A 12,851-nucleotide genomic window follows, 5' to 3' on the forward strand; every position below is an offset into this window, starting at 1 on the left:
AATAAAAATTAAAAGTAATTTTTGGTGGCCAAAAAACTGGCCACGATGGTGCAGTGTGGGTTGGCAGATTGACCGTATTTAGCAGTGAGAGGCTCGAACCTCGGTCTAAAAGAACATGTGCTACTGCACTCCCGCTCCTGACCACTCAGCTATAGAGGCCTGTTACTGGGTATAAGTCATCAACTCCAGGAGCCTTTATGCTTGAAAGTTTTTCTAATAAGCAGTCACCCGTACTTTTGAAATCACTAATTTCATACGACTGCCTCACTCGCACAGACTCTTCTCAGCATGACGGCCTTTCTTCGGTAAAGACAGATGCAAAGTACTTGTCCAGTTCATCCACAAAATCAGCTGGCCTGTCTAAGACTTTCCCAAATTCAATGCACAAAGATCCGATTTGATTTGCTTTTTTCTAGATTGTATTCGCATAAATGAAACATTCCTTGTACCCATTAATTGCTCTCTTTGCCAGTGCTTTCTCATATGCAGCCTTGACCACTCTAATTTTATCTGTGGTACTGTTGCAAATCAACTTGTAGCTGTTGTTGGCTTCGGTACTTTTATTTCACTGTAACTGTTCCATGTTTCCTTTCTATGCTCTATTTGATCGACCAGCTCCGTATTCATCCATTTCGGCATCCTCCTCCTGCAATTAACCCCAGGGGCTCACATCTAGTGAGTAAGGGCTTGGCACACCCAGGGTCTTGAGCTGGATATAATCATTCATTTCTTCCTTGGTGATTCCCTTGTACTTCTGACATGCTCTCTCTCTCTCTCTCTCTCTCTCTCTCTCTCTCTCTCTCTCTCTCTCTCTCTCTCTCTCTCTCTCTCTCTCTCTCTCTGTCTCAGGGTAATTCATTCAATTTTTTTTTTGCTGGTGCAGCAAAAGCGTCAGGCTTCCTTGCACAATATGGCTAATGATGATGATGATGATGATGATTAATATTTACTTAATGGTGTGTATGAGTTCGTGGCTTCTGTGATTTTTGCTTTAAATATATTCCGTAATACAAGTGTATTCATCCTCACTCTGCAATCCGCTTAATTAAAAGATGACAGAAAGCACCTTAAACTGTCAAAGCCTCCTCTTCTGAAATTAAAACCTGTGCCTTTATCTTTAAGTAATGCAACGTCTTTCTTCCAACTGACGACTACGTGATCACTACTGCCAATGGTTCTTGTATATTTATCCCTGTGATGTCATTTAATACGTGAGTAATGATGAGGTTAAGAATATTCTCACTCCTAGTATTATCGCTGACATAATAAGAAGACACCCATAATAAGACATCCACGCTTACTTGCCCGTTCCATCTGCATGTAATAACTCTCGTCATATTCTTCACAATTTTCTGGTCTGTAGATTACTCCCACACTCATTATTCCTTTGCTTGCAACTAACTCACATCACACCGATTCTATGCTGGCAGTGGTAATTTCAGACTTAGCAAAAGCTCTTTATGCGTTTACTTTACTAATATATCAGCGGTGAACCCTAACCTAATGACTTGGGCATACATAAAAAAAAAAAAAAGAATGTCAAAAAAAAAAAATAATAATACAACCACATTCCCAGTTTCTTGGCTGTAGGAGCCAAATAATGCTCCGCTGACTGGCGCACAATTTTGCCACGTTAGGTGGCAACACTGTACCCATGAATATTATTTTTGTATTAATACCCATATGGTGCAAGGAAGCCTGAGGCTTATGCTGCACCAGGAAAAAAAAAATTCCCAAGTTACCCTGAGAGAGAGAGAGAGAGAGAGAGAGAGTCAAAAGTATCACCAAGAAGAGAAGAATGAGGATATCCAGCTCAGGATCCTGGGTGTGCCAAGCCCATACTCACCAGATGTGAGCCCTGGGGTTAATATGTCAGCGAGGTGAAGGGGCAGGCTTCTTCTCAGAGAACAGAATACGGATCTGAATAAAGTGATTTTTCATGTGGCGTATCCAGGTGTTATCCTAAGGGGAGGAATGGCGACCAGGTCCAGGTGTCATTGTAAGGGAGGACATGGTGACCAGGGTTTTGAGTTTTCTTTAGAACGCCTCCTGCTTTCTTTTTCTTTAATTTGAAATTTTTGGTTAAAGGGGATATGCTCCTTCAGCCCACCCCTAAATACGCCCCTGCTGTAATGTAACATGATTTAAGGAACAGTACATTTATAACCTTACTAATTAGTGATTAATAAATCTATGTAGACTCTCTTACACAGATTTATCACTTTGGAATTAGTGAATAAGTTTAAAGTAACTTACGTTTAAAGTAACTTAGATGGAGATTTTGTAGGTATTACTTAGTATCGGAAAGGGTATCAAATCCACATGTTTACCGATCGTAAATAGCCGCAATTGCTAAGCGAAAATTAATCAGTAAAATCTATTAATCTTGTCGAACTTCATTGGCAATTAAATTGTACTTTTAACTATACATGTAACCACTTAGGTTACGTAATATAAATAATTAGTACAAATAAATAATTAATACATAACTTGATACGGAAGTTATATAAAGGGATTTCGTAGATAACACTCGTTACTGAAACAAATATTTCGTAGAATAACACTCGTAGATTTCGTGGATAACACTCGTAGATTTCGTAGATAACACTCGTTACTGAAACATAAATATAGCGTTATAACTGTGTTGGGATACAAGTTTAGGATTTAATTTTGTACTGAAATTGAAATTTTTATTGAAAGCAAATCGAAATCATGACTCAAACCAGAGCAGCAAAGCAAAAGGCTCAAGCTAATGGGAATGCTGTGGCTCAGAGGAGAACTGAGGGGGGCAGTTGCCCTCTGAATCACAGCCTTTTAAGATGCACTATTTGCTTGATGTTTGCGGAGCAGTCAGGTATGGGACTTGATACTGCCATGGAGGATGTCTTTGTATGTGCGCGATGCAAGGAGTGTAAGGAAATTAGGCTTCAACTCAGCATTGTTATGGGCCTATATGAGAGCTTGAAGGACAGGGTGGATGCCCTCGAAGGATTACAAGTGAGGGGCCCATCAAGCTCTCAGCTGCCCACACCAATGCCAGAGCTTGCACTTGGTCTTCGTGCAACACAGCGGCAGCCCCCAAAGCAGAATGCGCTGGTCCCAAAGGAACTAGTAGTTGTTGGTGACTCTATTGTCAGGGAAACGGGAAACATGCTTTGTAAAAAGGATAGGTGGAACAGGACCATTGTATGTCTGCCAGGGGCAAAGGTTGATGACGTTGTAGAGCGGATATCATCTTTTAAGGGCAGAAAAGGTGATATAGTTGTACACGTTGGCACTAATGATATTAAGAGTAGGAGACCGGCGGAATTACTTAACAAGTACAGGTCACTGATGAAAAAAAGCCGTGAATTAGGGTTGAATTTGAAAGTGTCTGCAATTCTGCCCAGACAGGATAGAAGGGAGTATATGATGAGAGTCCTGTCGATCAATTCGGCCCTGGAAAGATTGTGCAGGGCTCAAGGGGTAAAATTTTTTTCGGCCTGGTCTGTACTTGTTAACAGGAGAGACTGCTTCTACAGGGATGGGATACACTTAAATATAAAGGGTGCAAGAATGTTTGCTGATGCTATCGAGGCAGTGTTAGGAGGGTCGCAAAACTGCTAGATTGGGGGGATACAAGGACTAATAGATTAACAGTAGCCACTGGCAGAGGAGAAAGTGATTCTTGCACTGCTTCTATTGGAATGAGCAGCAGCCTGGAAAATAAGATGCAGGATATTTCAGAGACTGCTGGGAATCATTGAGGTACAAGTAAACACATGGGTTGTGTTAGGGTGGCTAAGAGGAAGAGCAGGTGCATGTATACCTGCGTGTACACCAATGCTAGGAGTCCAGTAAAAAATTTGATGAATTTCAGGTATTGCTCAAAACATCAAAGGCAGATATTGTTGGGATTTCAGAGACGTGGTGTCACACAGATATAAGGAATGCAGAGCTGGAATTTGGGGAGTACAATGTCTACAGAAAGGATAGACAGGATAGGAAGGGAGGAGGGGTTATGCTATTAGTTAAGAAACACATAAAATCCAAGGAAGTGAAGCCAGTCGACATCGCTGGACAGTGCTGTGTCGAGTCAGTTTGGTGTGACATAAGCATTGGGAGATCAAAATTGAGAGTAGGAGTGTGCTATAGGCCTAATGACTCTGATGAGTATAATAAGAAACTGTACAGAGAAATAGTGGGCCAGTAAATCAGAGAGTCGTATTATGGGGGATTTTAATTTCCCAGATATTGACTGGAATTTGGGGGCTGGTCACTCACACACTAACAAGGCTTTTGTGGATTTATTGGATGATTGTTTTCTACATCAGCATGTTCGGGAGGCAACTAGAGGGAGTAACACTCTTGATTTGATTATCAGTAGTGATTCTTCATGCATTAAGAATCTGCAAATAAATGAACCACTAGGTGGCAGTGATCACAGTGTTCTGAAGTGGGATTTACTCAAAGAGGTAACTACCATTAGGGGTAAAGGGAAGGGGTATTGCTTTCGTAAAGGCGACTACGGTGGACTGAGACAGTATTTAAATTCTATACAGTGGGATCAACTGATGATTTTACCAACAGCAAATTCAAAATGGGAAGCATTCAAAGAACTTATCTTGTAAGCTACTAGGCTTTACATACCAACTAAGAAATATTGTTCAAGGTTTAGGCCTAAATGGATGTCAGATGAACTAATGAGGCATATGGCAGAGAAGAAAAATGCATGGGATACATACAAATTAACACGTGACACAGAAGCCTATGACAGATACAAGTTGATCTGTAACCAAGTTACAAAGGAGGTTAGGCAGGCGAAGGCAGATTAAGAGAAATCCTTGGCAAAGGATGCGAAGAAAAACAGCAAAGAGTTCTTTACTTATGTAAACTCTAGAAGGAAGGGGATGAATCAGATTTGTCCACTTGATATCGATGGGTCAACTGTTGATGATCCTGCTCAGGTAGCTAAAAAACTAAATGAATATTTTGCATCGACATTCACACATGAGAAGTTATTCAGCGAGGGGAATACCAGAGGTGTATTCAACTCTGGCAGTAAGCTAGAGAATCTTGTAATAACTGAGAGTAAAGTGGAGGAGAAATTGTTGAAGATAAACACAAGAAAGGCACCTGGGGTGGATGGAATCTATCCAGTTATATTAAAAGAGGCAGCAATGGAAGTAAGCAAACTCTTAGCCATAATTATGAGAGCTTCCTTGGACTCAGGGGAGGTACCCATGGACTGGAGATGTGCAAATGTGACCCCAATTCACAAAGGAGGATCAAAGGCTGACACAAGTAATTATAGACCTGTGAGTTTAACTTCTGTTCCAGGAAAATTAATGGAGGCACTGGTTAAAGAAGCACTGCACGATCATCTAGACAAGACTTCAGTTATAGCTCAGACACAGCTTGGTTTTGTTAAGGGGAAGTCATGCCTGACCAATTTGATTGGATACTATGATGCAGTCACAAAAGAACTGGATGCAGGGGAGAAATTTGATATTATATATTTGTATCTTAGAAAGGCTTTTGATACTGTTGCACATGGAACACTGCTGCACAAATTGGAGCAGTGTGGCATTGGAGGCAAATTGCTGCTATGGATAAAGGGGTGGTTGAGGTGGAGAAGACAGAGAGTGGTAATCAATGGACACTGCTCATGGTGGACTAATGTTATTAGTGGAGTCCCTCAGGGTTCAGTATTGGGTCCTTTATTGTTTTCTGTATTTATAAATGATATTGATGATGGTATATCAAGCTTAATGTCCAAGTTTGCAGACGATACGAAGGTTGGCAGGGTTGTCAAGGACACTACTGACACTATACTGCTGCAACAGGATCTGGAAAGGTTGAGCAGATGGGCTGAGAGGCGGCAAATGAAGTTTAACATTGACAACTGTAAAGTACTACATATGGGAAACAGCAACCCCAGAGCAATGTATCGACTCTGTGGTACTACATTGACAGTGGTAGAGAATGAAAGGGACCTGGGGGTGGTTGTGCAGGCAGGTATGAAGTTCTCTGAGCAGTGAAGACGGGCTGCAAGAGTAGCTCATGGTGTATTGTCAATGATATATAGGAATTTTTCTAGCAGGGATAAGGAGGTAATTATTCCCTTGTATAAGGCAATGGTCAGGCCACACCTAGAGTACTGTATACAGGCCTGGAGACCTCATTTCAAGAAGGATGTAGAGATGCTGGAACGAGTACAGAGAAGGGCAACAAGATTAATGAATGGAACAAAGGGGTGCTCTTACGAAGAAAGGCTTAAATTTTGCGAATTACAGTGTCTGGAGACTAGGCAGCAGCGAGGTGATCTGATAGAGGTGTACAAAGCCTTGAATGGTTTGAGCATGCTCAATGCTGATGGGATTCTTTCTCTTGCTCAGAATAATCACCTGAGAGGGCATAAATTCAAATTGAGGAAAGACAGATGTAGGATAGATGTGCTGAAATTTGCCTTTAGCCAGCGGGTGGTTGGTAGGTGGAACAGACTTCCATCCCTTTTCGTGGAAGTTGATAGCCTAAATAAGTTTAAGGCTCGGCTGGACAGGTATTTTGAACGAACAGAGGGGTGAAGTGGAAGTGGTTATTTTTTATTTATTTATTTTACTTTAATTTTTTTGGCTGATGCTGCATAAGCTTGCTTTCTTGCATCAAATGTCTCTACTAATGCTAATGCTAATGCTAATAAGGCCTTGAATGGGTTGAGCAAGCTGAATTCTGATGGGATCCTTCCACTTGTTCAGATCACGAACCTAAGGGGGCATAAATTCAAATTAAGAAAAGACAGATGTAGAACAGTGTGCGGAAATTTGCCTTTAGCCAGCGGGTGGTTAATTGCTGGAACAAACTTCCATCTGTCGTTGTGGAAGTTGATAGGTTGAATAAATTTAAGGAGGAACTGGACAGGCATTTGGAGGGAATGGTGTGATTTTTTTTATTTATTTTTTTTTTGGCTGATGCTGCATAAGCTCATACACATGCTTTCTTGCATCACATGCCGCCACTACTACTAACTACTACTACTACTACTAGTACTAACTACTACTACTACTAGTAGTACTAACTACTACTACTACTAACTACTACTACTACTAACTACTACTAGTGTCCTACATTAATAGTCAGTCCTGTAATTTCTGTTTTTATTAGAGTGCCTCCAGTTCAAGTGTTTAACATTAGTGTCTACTATTGTTAAACACTTGAAGCGCTGTTAAGCTGCTCACAGTAAAGAAATTACGCAACAAGTAAAGAGAAAAAAAAAACCATTTAGACATTCAGCATATTTGATTACTTTAGGCATAGTATATTAACAATAACTTAGAAAAATATTGAATTGAATAACAACTTGGCGAGGAAAAGATTTATAATACATTTGACTTGCATCGTATCCAGGTATCATCATAAGGGGTTGAGAGCATGACGACCATGTTTTTGGGTGTTTTTTTAGGTACATGAAGAAACACTTATACGCATGGTTAAGGGGCGTATTTCCCCTCTCCCCTGCATTTGACAAATCTGACCTTTTACAGTTCTACCGAACACACCTGAAACATACGCAATTTACAAATTTATTAATGTACACGTTTACTCTTGCATCATATGCCTCTACTAATGCTAAAGTTGTTGCTCTATTTTAGTATCTGATACATGTGCTGTTACCAGTGCCGGATTAAGGTACTATTATTATTATCAGCCATATGGTGCAATGCTTATGCTGCACCAGTCAAAAAAAAAAAAAAAAAATCCCGAGTTACCCTGAGAGAGAGAGAGAGAGAGAGAGAGAGGGGTAGAAGGGAATCATCAAGAAAGAGAAGAATGAAGATATCCAGCTCAGGACCCTGGGTGTGCCAAGTCCATACTCACCAGATGTGAGTCCCTGGGGTTAAACTGGAAAGGTACTGATTAAGGTGTTGCCCTATTTTAGTATCTGATACATGTGCTGTTACCAGTGCCGGATTAAGGTATGAGCTAGCATGCATGGCTCTTGCCAGGCCGCCAAAAACAGAAGAATAATGAGGGAGAAAAAAATATATATATCCTTAGTAAAGGGCTCTGAAAAATCTCTTTGCCCTGGATGGGGGGGGGAAATACCTTGGGCTGTCTGTTACGAAGGATTGTTTCGTATATTTCACTCATAGCAGTTCAGTATATTAGACAAGAAATTTTACTAGATGATAAAATGTAGAGGGAGCACGTCTCATATCATCTGCTTCACAGTAAGATACTCTACTCTATGATCTGCTTGTAGGCGATATCACTTAGTGGTGTACAGAAGTGATGTATGCATTGCTTGTTTTTATATTTAAGTTATCAGTATTGAATGCAAATGAGTTTGTGAAGTATGACTTAATTTGCAGACACTTTTCAGTGTTAACTTACCTCTCTTTTTGGAACTACACCTCTTATTTATCATGAAAAACAATGAGAAATCTTACCTTTTTCATTTACCTATCGAAGTGAATAGTTTTTAAAGAATATTTGAAATTATAAATTATACAATTACTAATGCTATTTTTGCCTTTTCAAAATTATGGGAAGTAGGTGGGGATCTAATTCTTACGCGTTTTTATGGTTTCCATGATTTAAATCGGCTGATTGAGTCATTTGAAAACTGGTTGCTGCAAACTTTCTGAAAATTTTTATTTTTGGTGTATTCAATAAATGCATTAACTTATTTTAACAGTTAGTAAAGAGAGCTGTATTAATTGAATTTCCATTCTGAGAACATTGCCTGTGTTGAGAAAATGAGGACTTCTTGGAATTCAGCTGCCTGGCCCTTCAGTTTAGATAACGTCTTTTGATTAACTGGCGTATTGTAAATGAAATTCAGTATAATTTTCTTTACGGTAGATCTGAGTTGAGAGGGTCAGTTCTACTGTTCCAAATTTGTATTTGGAAATTTATGTACCATGTCATCCTTCTCAGATTATGGCCCTGTTTAAAATGGTGCTGCAAATCATAGTGCATAATTTTCGGGTTGCATCAGCTGAAAAGGTTTGAAAACCACTGGCCTAATTAATACAATATGCACAACAAAACAAACTTTTCAAGACCATTCTCTGCTTCATATAAGATATCTGCCTACCCAAATATCAATCTTATATATTTATAAAGAGCAAATTATTTAGATAAAGCTGTTATATGAAGCTGTGACACCGATCAGTTTTAACAGAGACAGCAGTTATTTTATCTAAATTTCAGTTTCTAAGCAGAATAGCTTTGCTTTATTTATCAGTTCCCTTTGTTTTGCACTAATTTAAAACCTTTTTTTTTTTCATGAAACCCAAGCATGAGAGGTATTAGAACCTGTAGTACTTAGTACCAGGCAACATGGATTGAGAAGATGAAAGAAGGTACCTATTGACATTAGATTTGAATTTCTATAAATTGTAATTTTCAGGAAATACATATGAAGGGAGGTTATTTCCAGAAAATGGAAGTTGAAGGAATAAATGAGGAAGAAGAAACCCTTTTACAAGAAGCAAGTTTTATACTATTAGTCTGTTCAGAATTCAATTTAGACTGATTAATAACTGTGTTACAGTTATTGTGGGCTTTGGTGTAGGTAGAAAATTAAGAGAAATGGTATCCCGAAAAGATTAACTTTCCGTTAATTTAAGTGAGACCACTTGTTTTGGGACTTACTGGTTTCTCATTAAATAACAGATGGTTTCTTGTGACATTTGCCTGACAAAGCAGTGTAATGAAAAGTTGAATGAAAGCTGGCATTGATGTATGAACTTTGAAATTATAAGCTATTTTGTAATTTGATCTTCTAATTTTGTATACTATATGAGGAGATTAAAGAAGTATGTGGGAGTTAATTTTCACTGAATACATATAGTGCCCTGCAATGTTTGTGATACTGCAATAATTAAAGACAAGCACCAGCCAAGGAATAAAAAAACTTTTTTACTATAAAAATAATAAAATGATGTGATACACTATCGGAAGACTAAAATATTACAACAAATTACGAAAATGTTTGTGATTAATAACATAAAAGGCCAGTACATTGTCCACTCTGTACTCCCATTAAAAGTAAGTTTATCTACATCTAGTTTGCCAAGAATTTCCCCTTATATAATCTTTGATTCAAGGGTGAATAAGGGGAAATGGAATTATAATGAACATGATTATAATCTTGGATTTCAGGAAAGCTTTTGATACTGTTGCACATGGAAGACTGCTGTACAAATTGGAGTGGTATGGCATTAAGGGCAAGTTGCTGAAATGGATAAAGGAATGGTTGAGTGAGAGACTGCAGAGAGTGGTAATAAATGGACACTGCTCTATGGGGACTAATGTTATTAGCATTAGTAGAGGCATATGATGCAAGAAAGCAAGCATCAGCCAAAAAAAAAAAAAAAAAAAAAAAAACGCTCCCATTTCACCCCTCCATTCATTCCAAATATCTGTCCAGCTCAGCCTTAAATTTATTTAGGCTATCAACTTCCACAACAAAGGATGGAAGTCTGCTACACCAACCAACTACCCGCTGGCTAAAGGCAAACTTCCGCACATCTATCCTACATCTGTCTTTCCTCAATTTGAATTTATGCCCTCTCAGGTGATTATTCTGAGCAAGAGGAAGAATCCCATCAGCATTGAGCATGCTCAAACCATTCAAGGCTTTATATACCTCAGTCAGATCACCTCACAGGTGCCTAGTCTCCAGACACTGTAATTTGCAAAATTTAAGCCTTTCTTCATAAGAGCAACCCTTTGTTTCATTCACTAATCTTGTTGCCCTTCTCTGTACTCGTTCCAACAGCACTATATCCTTCTTAAAATGAGGCCTCCAGACCTGTATACAATACTCAAGGTGTGACCCGACCATTGCCTTATACAAGGGGATAATCACCTCCTTATCCCTGCTAGAAAAATTCCTGTATATCATTGACAAGACACTGAGCTACTCTTGCAGACCGTCTGCACTGCTCAGAAAACTTCATATCTGCCTGCACAATTACCCCCAGGTCCTTTTCATTCTCTACCACTGTTACTGTAGTACCACAGAGTTGATACGTTGCTCTGGGGTTACTGCTTCCCATATGTAGTACTTTACATTTGTCAATGTTAAACTTCATTTTATTAGTGTAGTCTCCCAGGGTTCGGTGTTGTGCCAATTGCTGTTTTGTATATTTATCAATGAAGGTATATCTTAATGTCCAAGTTTACAGAGGATACAAAGATTGGCAGAGTTGTTAATGACAATAAAGACGGTATGCTACTGCAACAGGATCTAGAAAAGTTAGGTGGATAGGCTGAGAAATGGCAACTGAAGTTTAACATTGACAAATGCAAGGTACTGCGTATGGGTAGCAGTACCCCAAGAGAAACATACCAACTGTGTTGTACTACAGTGAGGGAGGTGAAGAATGAAAAAGACTTGGGGGTAATTGTGCAGTCAGATATGAAGTTTTCTGAGCAGTGCAGACGGCCTGCCAGAGTAGGTCATGGAGTTTTGTCAATGATGTATAGGAATTTTGCTAGCAGAGACAAGGTGATTATCCCTTTGTATAAGCCAATGGGCAGGCCACACCTTGAGTATTACATACAGGTCTGGAGGCCTCATTTTAGGAAGGATGTAATGTTGCTAGAACAAGTACAAAGAAGGGCAACAAGATTAGTGAATGGAACAAAAAGTTGCTCTTTTATGAAGAAAAACTTAAGATTTGTAAATTACTGGCGACTAGGCACCTATGATGTGATCTGATTGAGGTGTATAAGGCCTGGATGGTTTGAGCAGGCTCAATGCTGATGGGATACTTCCACTTGCTCAGATTAAGAACCTGAAGGGGCATAGATTCAAATTGAGGAAAGACAGTTGTAAATAGATGTGCAGAAGTTTGCCTTTAGCCAGCGGGTAGTTGATTGCTGGAAGAGACTTCCATCTGTTGTTGTGAAAGCTGATAGATAAATAAATTTAAGGCTGAACTAGACAAACATTTGGAGTGAACGGATGGGTGAAATGGGATTTTTTTTTTTTTTTTTTTTTTTGGCTGATGTTGTATAAGCTTGCTTTCTTGCATCATATGCTTCAGGTAATGCTAATGTGGTTTCACTTGTATAATGTTTTGTTTTTACTCTGGTGTGACCAAAAAGGTCAGAGGAGTTTATATTTAATCATTTTGAAAATGGATGTAATTGATTTGATTTGATTGTCTAATATAAGAATAAAATTACTATAAAAAATCAAATCAATATTTTAAAAAATTACAAAAAAAAACTTTATTTTTTGAAACACTGATCTCTGCAGCTATTTTTTATTGCTTAATTCATTATCATTAACTTCTGATTAATGAACTTTGAATTCTGTATCTGAATTCAAAGTTCTTCAGTTTCAGCTTTTATTTTATACAGTCATACAAAATTGGCAGAAAAGTCTTTGTCCTCTGGTTTCCAACCCAACCTTCCTAACCTTACCCCCTTCTCTCTTTCTTCCTGTAGCCACCTTTATGGATTAGCACTTCCCCAGTCCAATTTGATATTTTATTGTTGAGTGATGAGACATCCAAAAAAATATATAAAGCATACTTCCATTTGTATATAGAGATAATGTTAAATATTAATTTAGAAACTTATTATTATTAGCCATATGGTACAAGGAAACCTTATGCTGCACCAGTCAAAAAAAAAAAAATATTCTGAGAGAGAGAGAGAGAAAGAAAGTAAAAAGAAATCACCAAGAAAAAGAAGAATGATGATATCCAGCTCAATACCTTGGGTGTGCCAAGCCCATACTAGGTGTGAGTCCCTTTGGTTACCTTTTAAATTTTCGTGTATTTTCGTGTAAATGAATTTTTGGTTAGGTCGTCCCACAAATCTTTTTTAAAGACAATGTAATATTTCAT

At 38.6% G+C, this 12,851-nt stretch overlaps 1 protein-coding gene across 6 annotated transcripts in view; it reads left to right on the forward strand.

Annotated features, from left to right (window-relative positions):
• Positions 1–8,090: 8,090 nt before the first annotated feature.
• Vps16B (Vacuolar protein sorting 16B) overlaps positions 8,091–12,851 on the forward strand; it is a 456,530-nt gene continuing 451,769 nt past the window's right edge. For 3 of the 6 annotated variants that reach the window (XM_090375320.1, XM_090375321.1, XM_090375327.1), the window contains exon 1: positions 8,209–8,273. Coding sequence is in view for 1 of the 6 variants with exons in the window: in XM_090375323.1 (XP_090231449.1) it covers positions 8,228–8,238 (11 nt within the window). In the remaining 5 variants the exon portion in view is untranslated. Of the gene's footprint in view, positions 8,274–12,851 lie in introns of all 6 variants that reach the window. The other 3 variants (XM_090375324.1, XM_090375325.1, XM_090375323.1) reach the window with 3 other exon arrangements.

This window comes from Mastigoproctus giganteus, chromosome 6 (assembly GCF_048544385.1).
Source record: "Mastigoproctus giganteus isolate SK-2022 chromosome 6, ASM4854438v1, whole genome shotgun sequence".
In the NCBI taxonomy this organism is placed as follows: domain Eukaryota; kingdom Metazoa; phylum Arthropoda; class Arachnida; order Uropygi; family Thelyphonidae; genus Mastigoproctus; species Mastigoproctus giganteus.